Source organism: Mus caroli, unplaced genomic scaffold, assembly GCF_978045245.1.
Source record: "Mus caroli unplaced genomic scaffold, Mus_caroli_1 scaffold_13, whole genome shotgun sequence".
NCBI lineage: Eukaryota > Metazoa > Chordata > Mammalia > Rodentia > Muridae > Mus > Mus caroli.
This window is the reverse complement of record NW_028227268.1, coordinates 17,805,973-17,819,569: the sequence shown is the minus strand read 5'-3', so window position 1 is coordinate 17,819,569 and position 13,597 is coordinate 17,805,973. Positions and strand designations below refer to the sequence as shown.

Below are 13,597 nucleotides of genomic sequence, written 5' to 3'. Positions count from 1 at the left end.
GTTTATTTGTCTGTTTGTTTGAAAGACAGTCTCTCTACATAGCCCTAACTATCCTGGAACTCACTATGTAGCCCTAGCTGTCCTCAAACTCGTGGATCTGCCTGCCTCTGCCTCCTGAGTGCTGGCATTAAAAGCATCACTGCCATACCCATCCCAAGAGCCATTTCTTGTGTTACAGCCTTGCCGTGGCAAGCATGGCCCTCAGGCCAATAGCCCTTCCCTACATGTGTCCAGCCTCACACACACTGTACCTGAGAATGGTTCTCGCTCTTCCCATGGTTGAGAAAACCAGCCACCATGAGTGTATGGCTTCTATCTTCAAGGCGTCTCAGGAGTAAGGAAGATGTGGCCTCCTAGGTTGGCAGAGCTCTGTCCTGAATTCTATCAGAATTCTGTTTTCAAGGACAGCAGATGGAATGGGCTCCAGGTGGGACCCCTCTTTGCCAGGACAGTGGATGTTCAGCCTGAACCTGATGGGGTGGGTGTGTTAGTTAGGGTTTTATTGCTGTGAAGAGACACCATGACCACAGCAACTCTTATAAACGAAAGCTTTTAACTAGGATTGATAGTTCAGAGGTTTTCAGTCCACTGTTATCATGGCAGGAAACAAGGTGGCACGCAGGTAGACGTGGTGATGGAGAGGTAGCTGAGATTTCTACATCTGGATCAGAAAGTAGAAAAAAAATGACAGTGACATACTGGCCAGGCCACAAAGTGCACCCCACAATGATACGCTGCCTCCAACAAGGCCACACCTCCTAATTATGCCACTCCCTGTGGGGCCATTTTTATTCAAACCACCACAAGGGGTGTTAAAGTGTTATGGAGCACAGGGTGATATGGGACTTCCCCCCTCCCCATGGCCAGAGCATTTGTTCCTCTGTTACAATGGGCAGCTGACTCTTAGAGCCTCTGGAGAGTCCCAGCCAACATCTGCACCGTAACAAAGAATAAAGAAAAGGGCTGGTGAGATGGCTCAGCGGATAGGAGCACTTGACCGCTCTTCCGAAGGTCCTGAGTTCAAATCCCAGCAACCACATGGTGGCTCACAACCACCCATAATGAAATCTGATGCCCTCTTCTGGCACAGCTGCAGTGTACTTATGTATAATAATAAATAAATCTTTATAAAAAAGTACTCAGGATCGACTTAAAAAAAAAAAAAAAGAGGTGGCATGCCTTTAATCCCAGCACTTGGGAGGCAGAGGCAGGCGAATTTCTGAGTTCGAGGCCAGCCTGGTCTACAGAGTGAGTTCCAGGACAGCCAGGGCTACACAGCGAAACCCTGTCTCGAAAAACCAAAAAAAAAAAAAAAGAACCACATGTATTCCTATTGATACACAGAGCTACCCTAAAAACTCTTCAACCAAGATGTCTTATTTAGGGTTTCCTTAGTTGTGAAGAGATACCATGACCAAGGCAACTCTTAGGACAGCATTTAATTGGGGCTGGCTTACAGGTTCTGAGGTTAATTGGGGCTGGTTTACAGGTTCAGAGGTTCAGTCCATTATCATCATGGTGAATAGCATTGCAGTGTCCAGACAGTCAGGGCTCTGGAGTAGCTCAGAGTTCTACATCTTGTTCCAAAGGCATCTAGGAGTAAGATCTCTAAGCTCACCCGCACAGTGGCATACTTCCTCCAACAAGGCCACACCTCCTAACAGCCACTCCCTGGACCAAGCAAATTCAAAGCACCACACAAGGTGAAGTAAACACCACCAGAATGGCCACCTCCCATGATGAGTCTTACTTGCTGGACAAAGAACATTATCCCTGCTTCGAGCACAGCCATGCTAACGAAAGCCTAGGGGAGTCAGCAAAGAAAATCCTTCAGCCATTATGGGCATGAAAGTGAGCTTAATGAGTTCCCAGAGCTGAACAATGAGGAGCTGTGACCTGAAGGTAGAGAGGCCACTGGGAAGACCAGAGAGGGCTTTCTGCTCACACAGGAGCAGGCCTTCCAGATACCCTGTCAGGTTGTCAGTATAAGGGCTTTGCTTCCGTTGAACCTGGGCGATTAAAAGGTATATCTTCACACACCAGGAGGTGGTCTTGTACACCTTTAATCCCTGCACTCAGGAGGCAGAGGCAAGCCAATCTCTGTGAGTTCAGGGCCAGTATGGTCTACAGCATGAGTTCCAGGATAGCCAGGTCTACATAGAAAAACCCTGTTTCACCCACATCCTCATCCAGGAACCCCAAGAGTGGAATATGGTTGTGTTAGGGGCACTGGTCCCTTCCTGGTTTGATCATCGGGCTACAGTGTCCACACTAAAGAGATTACAGCTCAATAGGACACAGCTCTCGGGTTCCTCTTGAGGTCTGAGGGCTCACTGTATATGTTCCAGAGTCTCCCCCACAGCCCCCCGCCGATGATGGATCGGAGGAACCAGGATCGGAGACCTCCGATGCTAAGAGCACTCCAACTGCTGAAGGTGGGGCCTCCCTACTCCCACCACTTCATTCATTCAGCTTACCTTGCTTTGAGCTTTCCCTCCCAACTCCATGCTACGCACTAGGATTGCGGCTGCACACTGTGTGCCACCCTCCCGGCTGCACTCGCTGCTTCCTATCCTGATGGCTGAGATGCGCTAGCCCAGTGCTTTGCAGGGTAGTGAGAGCGGGGACCTGCTTCTATGCCTGGCTCAACAGTGTGCGCCTTGAGCATCATTATCGTGCGTGTTGCCCTGAATGTTCCATGCTTGAAGAAGCTGGTCTGTGTAGCACAGCGAGGCTCACACACAGCTCAACAGGGTTCCCGTCCTGAATCTGCTACCTTCCATGACCCCCTCAGAAGCCTCCACCTTACTTTTCTTTCAGGGATTCAAAGACCAGAATGCTCATTTGGCTGAGGAGGGGGCAGGTCAGAAGTCCCCCGCTCATCTGTTAGGAGCGGGTTTTGGTGTGGCATCTTCGTTTCTTGGGCTCTGGATTTTGGGCACGGAGTATGTTTCATCTCTTGTAATCTGTTCACTCCAGATATGTGGTGTCTAGGTTGTCGTAAAGCTCCTTGTCTTTTTCCTGAAATGCTCCCTGGTCGGCTGTCTTGCTTCCCAAGTGGGTTAGTTGTAGTGCCACTGTTGGCTGCTGGAACCCAAAAGCTCTACCAACTGAAGAGGCTTTTTGCCTTGCAATCATAAGATACCCGGACATGGGCATATCTCCCTAACGCCATGTATGCGCTTCTGTCTTTGTCTTCTGCCATCCTACGTGGACTGTTGCTTCATTGTTGAAGAATAGCTGCTGCACTCCCAAACACTGTCATCTGCCTTGGAACAAGAACCATGGCTGGTGAGACAGCTCAGAGGATGAAGGTGTTTTCCATGCAAGCCCGGGGAGCCGAGTTCAATTCCCCAGAACCTTTGTAAAGGAGGAAGGACAGAACCGACTCCACAAAGTTGTCCTTTAAGTTCCCACACATTGTGATGGCATGTGCCCACAAAGATGTATTACACACGTGTTCCATAATAATGAATGAAAGACAGGCGGTGGTGGTGCAAGCCTTTAATCCCAGCACTTGGGAGGCAGAGGCAGTCGGATTTCTGAGTTCAAGACCAGACTGGTCCACAGGGAGGACTCCAGGACAGCCAGAGCTACACAGAGAAACCCTGTCTCAAAAACAAAAAACAAACAAACAAACAAACAAAAACCCAGCAAATAATTAGAATAAGAATGAATGAAATCAGCGGGGCGTGGTGGCGCACGCCTTTAATCCCAGCACTCGGGAGGCAGAGGCAGGCGGATTTCTGAGTTCGAGGCCAGCCTGGTCTACAGAGTGAGTTCCAGGACAGCCAGGGCTACACAGAGAAACCCTGTCTCAAAAAAAACAAAAAAACAAAACAAAACAAGAATGAATGAATGAAATCAAAACAAAAAACAAACAAACAAAAAAACAGTGCAAAACAGTCACCAAAAGGACCCCTAAGAAGCCAATGTGTTGTTGCCAGAATTAAATCAAGAGCTTTCGATTATAAGCTCCTCCTGGAAGTTTTCACTTTCATTCAGTGGCCAGAACCGGCTCTCTGGCCACCATGGGCTGCAAGGCTGTCCCCACCTTGCTTTTGGATCCATTGAGTAGAAGAAATCAAGGAAAAGGGACATGGAGAATGGCTTTTAACTAATCGTCCATAGCTCCTCCAGCCTTCCAAGGAGGCTGGAGCTTCCACTCTGAGCCCTTTCTGCAGCCCTGAACATAGCTTGGGCGTTCTGTTACAGAAAGAGAATTTGGCCAGGCCCTCTCCCACAGCATCTGCCTTTGGATAAATCCAGAACATAGCTGTCAAGCTCCTGCCAATTGTTCGGCATGCTGGCCCATCCCCGGAGGATGCAGGTGGCATGGCCCTTAGCCTGGTGACAACCTCCTGGCTAGATTTCCTTTGCCCTTCTGAAAACCAGTGATGCAAGACACTTCCTGCTCATCCTGTTAGAACAGTTCTGCAAGCTGTCTGCCACCCTGAGAAAGCCTTGGAGCCAAAGCTGGTGCAGGCTTCCCAAACGTGGCTTTCACTGCTCTGTCACCATCGTCCAGGAAGAAACAACCCACTCATGCAGTCTGGACCTGTACATGTGTGGGCCCCCACATGCCTCACTCACCCTCAGGGAGGGAGGCAGCCCAGGCTGAGCTCGGCTAGCTGTTTTATCTGCACCAGACAGGATCATAAGGAAAATAGCCTTTGTGGACTAGCTGTGTGAAATTCTGGGAATCCCTTGAAACCAGCCACTCCTTGGGTGTGCCTCCCATACCTAGTAGAGAGGCCAGGGGTTCCGGAGGAGCTAAAGTGCTTGCTTTGAAAAGATGCCCCCAGTTCCTGGTCTGGGATCTCTTATCTCTTGCATCATCAAGGAAACTAGATCTGGCCTGGTTGTTGCCACATAAGGAACTTTGTGCCTTTTAATGAGATGTGAGGAGGTTGGGGGCAGGGAATTAGAAGTGGTTTTAAAGGTCACCTACAGATGGCACTCTTGTTCTACACTTGTGGAAACAAAGGCTAGGGTGACAAGGCTTACTCAAAGCCCCACAGGAAAGCGGCTCAGTCTCTTTCTCAGCTTCCTCATACTGCCTGATGAGTCCCAGGTGCGGGGCCCCTACATTGCAGTGAGGATCACACAGATGACCCCCAGGACTCAGGCTGTGTCCCTCGTCATACTTACATGAACCCTGTAGGCTTTCCAGGCAGGGGGTCCTGTTAGTGTGCTTCCTGGGGAGATGGGCAGGAGGACTGTGGCCCTGCTTTGAGCTGGCTTTTCTTGCATGTGGCTGGCAGGCCCCACTCCTTGCACTGCCCCTGCATAAGCAGAGGGGTGACTGTTGGTGGTTTCTAGACGTGACTGCGCCCCTAGTGGATGAGAGAGCTCCCGACAAGCAGGTCGCTGCCCAGCCCCACACGGAGATCCCAGAAGGAACCACAGGTGAGGGTGAGCTCCGGAGCTGCCGGGGGCCCAGCTGACCTGCCTTGGATAGGTCACCCTCATAGTCGGGTACAGCAGATGAGTAAGCGGCTCTGGCTTCTGGGGCTCCTGGATACTTAGCAGTGGCGGCCTTGGAGTCAGACTGCCTCCCACAAGGCTACAGAGTCCTCTGATTCCTCTGGCCCCCACCTCAGTCAGTGTGCCTATTAGAAATGTTCTCAACAGGGTTCTCCGGGGAAGGTTTCCTGCCTTCTTCACACTTTCTCCAGGCCCAGCAACAGTAAGTAGCAAGTCACCTTTAGGAGACAGTTTACTCCCAGGAGCACCAAGCAGGCTACAGCAACTACATAACTGAATCCTTCTGACGGTCTAATGGGATGGTGCCGTTGTTCTGAAATGTGACCTCACGTCCATCTTTCGGGCTCAGAAGAATCCTGGGCTCGGACTCTCAGTCCTTCATAAGTCATCCTGGGGGGGACAGAGGACTAGGCAAGAAATCATCACAGCCCAGAACCCCTGGTACTTTCCCTTTGTGCTGTCCTCCATGGCCTCATGGAGAACTCCAGCAGTTAGCAGGATGAACCCGAGTTGCCCAGTTAGCTACCGAGACATGCCTGATCTCACCGTGGCAGAGATGGGAAGACCCCTTCCTGAGGAGGGCCTCTCTGCAACTGTGCCAGTGACTCCTCTTCCTTGCAGTGATCAAATGTCTGACGAAGGCAACTCTAGGGTCTCTTAGGGCTCATCGTGGTTTTAGGGGAGGGACTCCATGTGGTGGCGGCACGGTGGCGGTCACACCGCATCTGCAGTCAGGAAGCAGACAGCAGTGAATGCTGGTGCTTAGCTGGCTTTCTCCTTTTTCCCCAGGACCCCAGCCCATGGGATGGTGACACCCATATTCAGGGTAGGTCTTCCCTGCTCAGTTAAACCTTTCTGTGAATACCCCCGGCAGATGCGCCCAGGGGTGTGTCTCCTAGGTGGTTCCAAGTCTAGCAAGTTGACAATGAAGAGTAAGCACCCTAGGAGCCTATAGCCAGCCTTCTCTCGCACACCCACAGAGAATGCCCACTACAGAGCCACCCCCGGCTTTCAAAATGTGTTTCTGCTTTGCAAAGTGATTGACTGGCAGTAGTGGCTTTTGAGACAGATGGGGTTAGATGTTCTTAAATCCTGGCCAGGCCTCAGCCTTGCACATGAAGGATGCTTGAAGGTCTCAGGACACCTTACGGGGTGAAGTCATGGGTCACATGATACTTTTTGTCTCTGGCTATTCTTTCAAAGGTTTTTGTTTTTTTTTTAAAGATTTATTTATTTTATGTATGTGAGTACACTGTCACTGACTTCAGACACACCAGAAAAGCAAATCAGATCCCATTACAGATGGCTGTGAGCCACCATGTGGGGGCTGGGAATTGAACTCGGGACCTCTTCATGAGCAGTCGGTGCTCTTAGCCACTAAGCCATATCTCTACATTCTACATCAAAGTTTTGTCATTGAAGAAGTTTGTCCTCCATTTAGGATGAAAGCTGTAGACTTCCCCACCTCTCCTGGGTAATCAGAAATGCTTTATAGTCTTCCTGGTCTCAAAACAGGCCACAAAGGCCAGGACACAACTCACTTAGTTGGTGGACTGCCTAATTTAGCATACATGACTCCCAGGGCATCCCCCACCATGCTATAGATTGAGTGTGATGATGGAGAAGGAAGCCTCACAGCTTCCTTCATCTGAATGGCCAGTCAGATGTGACAGTCAGGCCCACAGCCTTGTTCTAAACCAGCCGCTGCTCTGAGCTAGTGCGGGGCAGGTGGGTAGGAAGGGACAGTGGCATCTCTGTGGGAGCTTAGAGGCCATCTTTTCCCATGGAGCATCTCCTGAGTGCCCAGACACCTGACAGAGGTGACCCAGTGAGGAAAGCTTTGTTTTGACTCATGGGCTCCTGTGGTCTCCTTGGACAGAGCATTGCCTGTGGTGGAGGAAGCTCTTCTTGATAGATAGAGAGCCCAAAGGAGTGTAGCTTTGGATGTGATTTCTCCTTCCTTCCTCTGCCTTCCATATTGCCCCAACCCCCAGCCCATGGGATGGTACCACCCACATTCAAGGCAGGTCTTCCCTTCAGCTAATCCTATCTGTATGTCTCTTCAGACACAGCCACTAGTGGACCACAACAGCCCCTGGGTGGTTCTAGATCTAGGCGAGTTGACCTTGAAGATTAGCTACCACAGAGACCTTTCTTTTTTTTTTTTTTTTTTTTGGTTTTTCGAGACAGGGTTTCTCTGTGTAGTTGTGGCTGTCCTGGAACTCACTCTGTAGCCCAGGCTGGCCTCGAACTAAGAAATCCGCCTGCCTCTGCCTCCCGAGTGCTGGGATTAAAGGCGTGCGCCACCACGCCCGGCTTGACAGAGACCTTTCTTGAATCCTTCCATGCTCTCCCCACTTCAGCTCCTAGCTCCTACTTCCGTAAAGATGGATTCCTCTGTGTCAGATTCTGGCAGATGCGTCCTCCTTCTTCTCAGGGACCCAGCTACTGCATCACCTCTGTGAACGACAACTCATTCTCGCTAGTGGCCCTTTAAGCATGATCTAAGATGCCCAATGCCGTCTCTGACCTGTGCCCACACCATGGTAAAGATGTCAGCATCCTTGGCTGCACAGCCTGCTGGCAGACTTACAGTGCACCTTTGCTCAGTCACCCTTCCCATATCCTGTTGTGTCCCCCGACTGCCATTCAGCAGATCCCAAGCCGGAGGAAACAGAAGCCAAGTGTCTCTCTGGGTCATGCATTCAAGACCATGGGGCCAAGATAAGCAGGCCGGCACCTGACTGTTATCCTAGCATTTGGTAGGCTAAGCTGGAAGGATCAAGAGTTCAAGGCCTGCTGAGTTACACAGTGAGTGCAAAGCCAGTATGGGCTGCAGAGCAAGACTCTAGGGTTCCACTCCAGCCCCAGGCCACTCACCTTTGGGTGGGTTTAGAGTTGATAATTTCCCAGCTGTTGATGGAGTTAGGGCCTCACCTTGTGCTTTCTTGAGCACATGTTTGCTGCTTCTTGGGTGCTCAGTAAAGCTGCTCAAGGATGCTGTGTGACTCTCTACCTTTGGGAGGCCTGTCTCCCTAGAGAGCAGGAAACCTTGTGCCTCCCTGGGAACATTCAAAGCCAGTAGAGATACCAACTCCTGCAGTGCCTTCTGCCCTGCCCCTTGAGATTTATGATTTCCTCATGCCCCTTGCTGAGCTCAGGCATGATACCATCCACATCAGGGGCAGGATATCACACTACTGCACTAGTATGGGAAGATGGATAGACTCTCAGCGCCAGGGCAGTCACTGGTGGAGTCCGGGAATGCCTCTTTATCTCTGCTAAGGACTCCGTGACTGCTTCCTTGGGTTTGCTGTCACTCTGAGTCTGTCTTCCATTTCCTTAATCTTACTCCGACCAGACCTACTCTTGGACTTTGCCTTCCAGGCAGTTGACACAGTGTATGGCCAGTACTGTGTTATCTGACAAGGAACTGTCACATACACACATAAAAAGCAGCATAAAAGACCTAGAAGTGTCTGAGCTGATAACCGGTCTGGTGGAGAGCTTCTAAATTCACTTCCTGTGGCCACACCCTCAGACAGCCATCTGGCTACCCTGGACAAGCAGTGACTGGGGCTCTTTCCTTGTGCCGGCCTTGGGAAGGGTGCTGGTTTGTAGAGACTGACCACCTCGGTCTAGAGACAAGGCGGATGGCCCAGCTGGCACTGTATGAAATGCTTCTGGAAGGCAGCAGCCTTTGGTGTGCCTCAAGGCCTTGAGGTCAGCTTGGGTCGCCTAGCTTTATAAACCCCCATCTAGACTAGTGTGGTGTGTCATCCCATTGCTGGGTCCTGTTTGCCCCTTATTCTTTTTTTGTTTGTTTGTTTTTGTTTTTATTTTTGGTCTTTTTTTTGGTGGGTTTTTTGTTTTGTTTTGTTTGGTTTGGTTTTGTTTGTTTGTTTGTTTGAGACAGGGTTTCTCAGTATAGCCCTGGCTGTCCTGGAACTCACTTTGTAGACCAGGCTGGCCTCGAACTCAGAAATCTGCCTGCCTCTGCCTCCCGAGTGCTGGGATTAAAGGTGTGCGCCACCACGCCTTGTTCTTGAGATTAGTGCCCATATGGTCCGGAGCTTCCTCAGTCTTCTTTGTTTAAGGTGACTGTTGGCTTCTTAAATAGAACCCAAAGGCCCTGAAAAGCTATCCATTGGCCCTGTTGGCCTCCCTCCAGCCAGGTAGTGCTGGTTTTTGTTGTTGTTGTTGTTGTTTTGGTTTTTTTTAATGTATTTATTATATGTATGTGAGTACACTGTAGCTGTCTTCAGACACACCAGAAGAGGGCATCAGATCCCATTACAGATGGTTGTGAGCCACCATGTGGTTGCTGGGAATTGAACTCAAGACCTTTGGAAGAGCAGTCAGTACTTTTAACCGCTGAGCCATCGCTCCAGTCCCAGGAAGTGCTGGTTTTAGGCGTGATATGTGGCAAGGTTTAAAGAGAAGGAGCAGAGCAGCTTGGAGCATCTCCTTCCTGTCTTCAGGCCTTCACCATCCTCCTACAAGACAAACCCGCGTCCCTCCTTAAGGTTTCCAATAAGGAAATAGAGGCTCAGAGAAGCTGGACAGGGGATGGCTTCTGGGTACACACCATCAAGAATAATCTCTCCCTGAACCCCAGTCCTCCCAAAGTGCTGGCCAGAGCAGGCAGTGCCACTGTGACTCGTCTGTGACCCCCTAAGTCCTGGCATCTTTGTGGAACCAGGCAAGGCATCATGACCCTCTATGGAAAAGCTCTTTCCTCCTCGGTCGCAGTCACCTGGAAGGCACGTGAGTGCTATGGATTTTGTTTAGTCACATGTCATCACCACTGTCCCTAGCCGTGGCCATTGCGGAGGAGCAAAACACTGCAGCTGGCCCTGCAGGGTGCCCATGTGCACACATTTCACATAAGGAACACAGGTACGGAGAGCGTGGGTTGCAACAAAAAATAACAGTCTCCCTTCCGTCCTCTCCCTTTGCTGCCTCGGACCAGCTGAAGAAGCAGGCATCGGAGACACCCCGAACCAGGAGGACCAAGCTGCTGGGCATGTGACTCAAGGTCAGTGACCCAAATCGACTTTGGGACTCAGATTGGGAGGAGGGAGATGGGAGCACTCAGTGGGCTCTACCTTGAAAAGACATCTTAGGGCTGGGTCCTAGGGTACAAGTTCAGGAGACCTGAAGGAGTTGCCAATATCAAAGCTGGCCTCTGTAGACACAGACAGCGTTTTCTAATACCATCCTGGTTCAGATCATGCCTAGCCTGGGGATGAGCCCAGTGGGTGATGCTCCCTCAGGGTGCCCTGTGGCCTGTCAATCATATCACCAATGCACTTGTCCATTCAAACTTTCTTCTCTGCAGTCTTCACACCTTATTATGATTTTCTTCTCAGGAACTAAATTGTTGTGTTCAGGATAAGTAGCTTTCTGCAGCTGTGTGTCACAGATACGCTTTTTAAAAAAAAAAAAAAAACTTTTTTTTAACCTTAGAGTCTTAGGAACTGGAGATCTCTGACATAGAGCAAGAGCTGGCTTTGTTTTCTTTCATTTTTCTGGATACATGAACTTGAGAGTGTCCTGTTTAGCAGCCAGGCCTATAAATGGCAGAGGAGCTGGTGGGGTGGTGTCCTTTGCTCAATAAGGTGAGGAGGGATTTGTCTTTTGTTTAGCAGTGCTGGCCGCCTATAAAGGGCTCTGCCTCACTGACCTCAAGAGTTTATCATCCTTTAGGTAACTTGGACACTAGACTCCTGAGGAGGACTTGGGGGAGACTTTTGGTCATGGTCCTGTGTTTACCCTGACATTTATTTGCCTTACCGCCCCTCCCCCACTCCCAGTGAGTCTGTATTTAAAAAAGTTTTGTTTTGAGATAAGATCCCTCCCAGCCCCAACTGGCCTCCATTTGTATTCAAGGATGACCTTGACCTTTGACCCTCCTACTTCCACCTTCTTGGGAATGCAGTGGTTAGAGGTATGTGCTGACACACCCTGTTTACAAGGTTCTGTGTCCAAAGCTTCTTGTGGACTGGGCAAGCATTAACGGAGCTGCATCCTGGCCCCTGCTTCATATTTACTGAGTACTTTACAGTCCCTGGGGAGCCTCATGGATGATCCTCCCAACCCAGCTCCTCCTTCTATGAGCTTTAATTATGCTTAGGTTCCTCACCAGCATGCACATTCAGCAAAGTATGCTTATGGTATATGCTTACTGTATATGTTTGGGACCTTGTCTCAACTTAAATGGAGTCTTTGAAGATATTACAGTACGTCAGACTCCAGGACACCCCAGTCAAAAATAATTTCTAGGAAGTCTCTTTCTTTTGAAAGAACCTAGTGGGGAAACCCCCACTCAATTCTCGATTCAGCGTGCACCCAAGAATCACGAACAGATGACCATTCTTTTTTTTTTTTATTTTTATTTTTCGAGACAGGGTTTCTCTGTGTAGCCCTGGCTGTCCTGGCACTCACTTTGTAGACCAGGCTGGCCTCGAACTCAGAAATCCGCCTGCCTCTGCCTCCCGAGTGCTGGGATCAAAGGCGTGCGCCGCCACCACGCCCGGCCAGATGACCATTCTTGATGTAAAAGCATGAGGTAGTTTAATGACGGAGCTCCGGGCCTACACATGTCTCCTGCAGGAGTTAGAGGTGTCGACCACATGGTGGAGCCATAATGGCGGAGCCATAATGGCGGAGCTCTGGGTCGAAACGTATCTCACGCAGGAGACAGTGGTTCCGACCCTGAGGCTTGGAAGCTAGGGACTTTTATAGAAAAGGGGTGGGGCTGGGGGGAGGAATTGGCGTGGTTTCACATGATTGGTCCATTTAAACATCAACAGACTGTCAGAAGGGTGGGAGATAGGGAGGCACCAGGCCAGTCAGGACGTGTAACAATGGGCCTGCCCAGGTATGTCCTGGCCTGTTCTGCTAAGTTCTCAGCCCCAGGTTTCAAAGCTCACAAACAACTCTTTGGGCTATTTGACATACATTACAAGAATCACAGGTCTCAAGCTTTATTTCCTTTTACTTTTTCTTTCTTTCTTTCTTTCTTTCTTTCTTTTTTTTTTTTTTTTTTTGGTTTTTCGAGACAGGGTTTCTCTGTGTAGCCCTGGCTGTCCTGGAACTCACTCTGTAGGACCAGGCTGGCCTCGAACTCAGAAATCCGCCTGCCTCTGCCTCCCAAGTGCTGGGATTAAAGGCGTGCGCCGCCACCGTCTGGCTTTTTTTTTTTTTTTAGGGGTGAAGGTTACTTTGTTTGTTTGTTTGTTTTCAAGACAGGGTTTTTCTGTGTATCCCTGGCTGTCCTGGAACTCACTCTCTATAAACCGGGCTAGCCTCCAGCTCACCTACCTCTGCCTCCCAAGTGCTCACCACTGCCCAGCCTAGGGAACATTTTCTTGAAGGCAGTAGAGGCCCAAATCTGTTGGGTAGCATCGTAGTCCATGGCTGTCTTGGCCTCTAGCCTGTGAGCCAGCCGGTGCTCAGTAGCCCAGACCCATGCTGGTTTCCTACTTCTTGAAACAGACCACAGGCCTCAATAAGTTTCCCGAGAAGGAGGAGAAATTGGTGTTTTGTTTTGTTTTTTTCCAGACAGTAGCTGGTGTATGTGGAATGCATTCATTGATCAGTGGCCATGTGACAACCTTAATACTGGGAGCATAATTGAATGTAACTGTGAACTCATCCTGCCATAAAGAAGGAGGGCCAGGGCAGAATTGGGTCCCTTGTGGGTGAGCCAGCCACGTCGAGTCCCACTGAGTTAGAGACAGAGGTATAGTGTGCATAATACTTATGTGTGTCCAGAGTTACACACATGTGTATACACAGGTCCTCCCCTCTCCTTCCTGCCTCTTATCCAGTTTCTATGTCCCCAAGGCCTTTATGGTTACTGGTTTTGTTAAAGAAAATTGGAGCCGGGCGTGGTGGCGCACGCCTTTAATCCCAGCACTCGGGAGGCAGAGGCAGGCGGATTTCTGAGTTCGAGGCCAGCCTGGTCTACAAAGTGAGTTCCAGGACAGCCAGGACTATACAGAGAAACCCTGTCTCGAAAAACCAAAAAATTAAAAAAAAAAAAAAAAAAAAAAAAGAAAATTGGGGAGATGATTGGGATATTTTGTGGGGACCAGGTAGGATA

At 49.9% G+C, this 13,597-nt stretch overlaps 1 protein-coding gene across 27 annotated transcripts in view; it reads left to right on the top strand.

Annotated features, from left to right (window-relative positions):
* The window catches only part of Mapt (microtubule associated protein tau), a 98,909-nt gene that overhangs the window by 54,802 nt on the left and 30,510 nt on the right, over positions 1-13,597 (top strand). For 10 of the 27 annotated variants that reach the window (XM_029483476.2, XM_085829495.1, XM_085829492.1 and 7 more), the window contains exons 3-5: positions 2,349-2,435; positions 5,323-5,409; positions 10,460-10,525. In XM_029483476.2, the coding sequence (XP_029339336.1) occupies positions 2,349-2,435; positions 5,323-5,409; positions 10,460-10,525 (240 nt within the window). The remainder of the gene's footprint in view (positions 1-2,348; positions 2,436-5,322; positions 5,410-10,459; positions 10,526-13,597) is intronic. The other 17 variants (XM_085829497.1, XM_085829498.1, XM_085829505.1 and 14 more) reach the window with 2 other exon arrangements.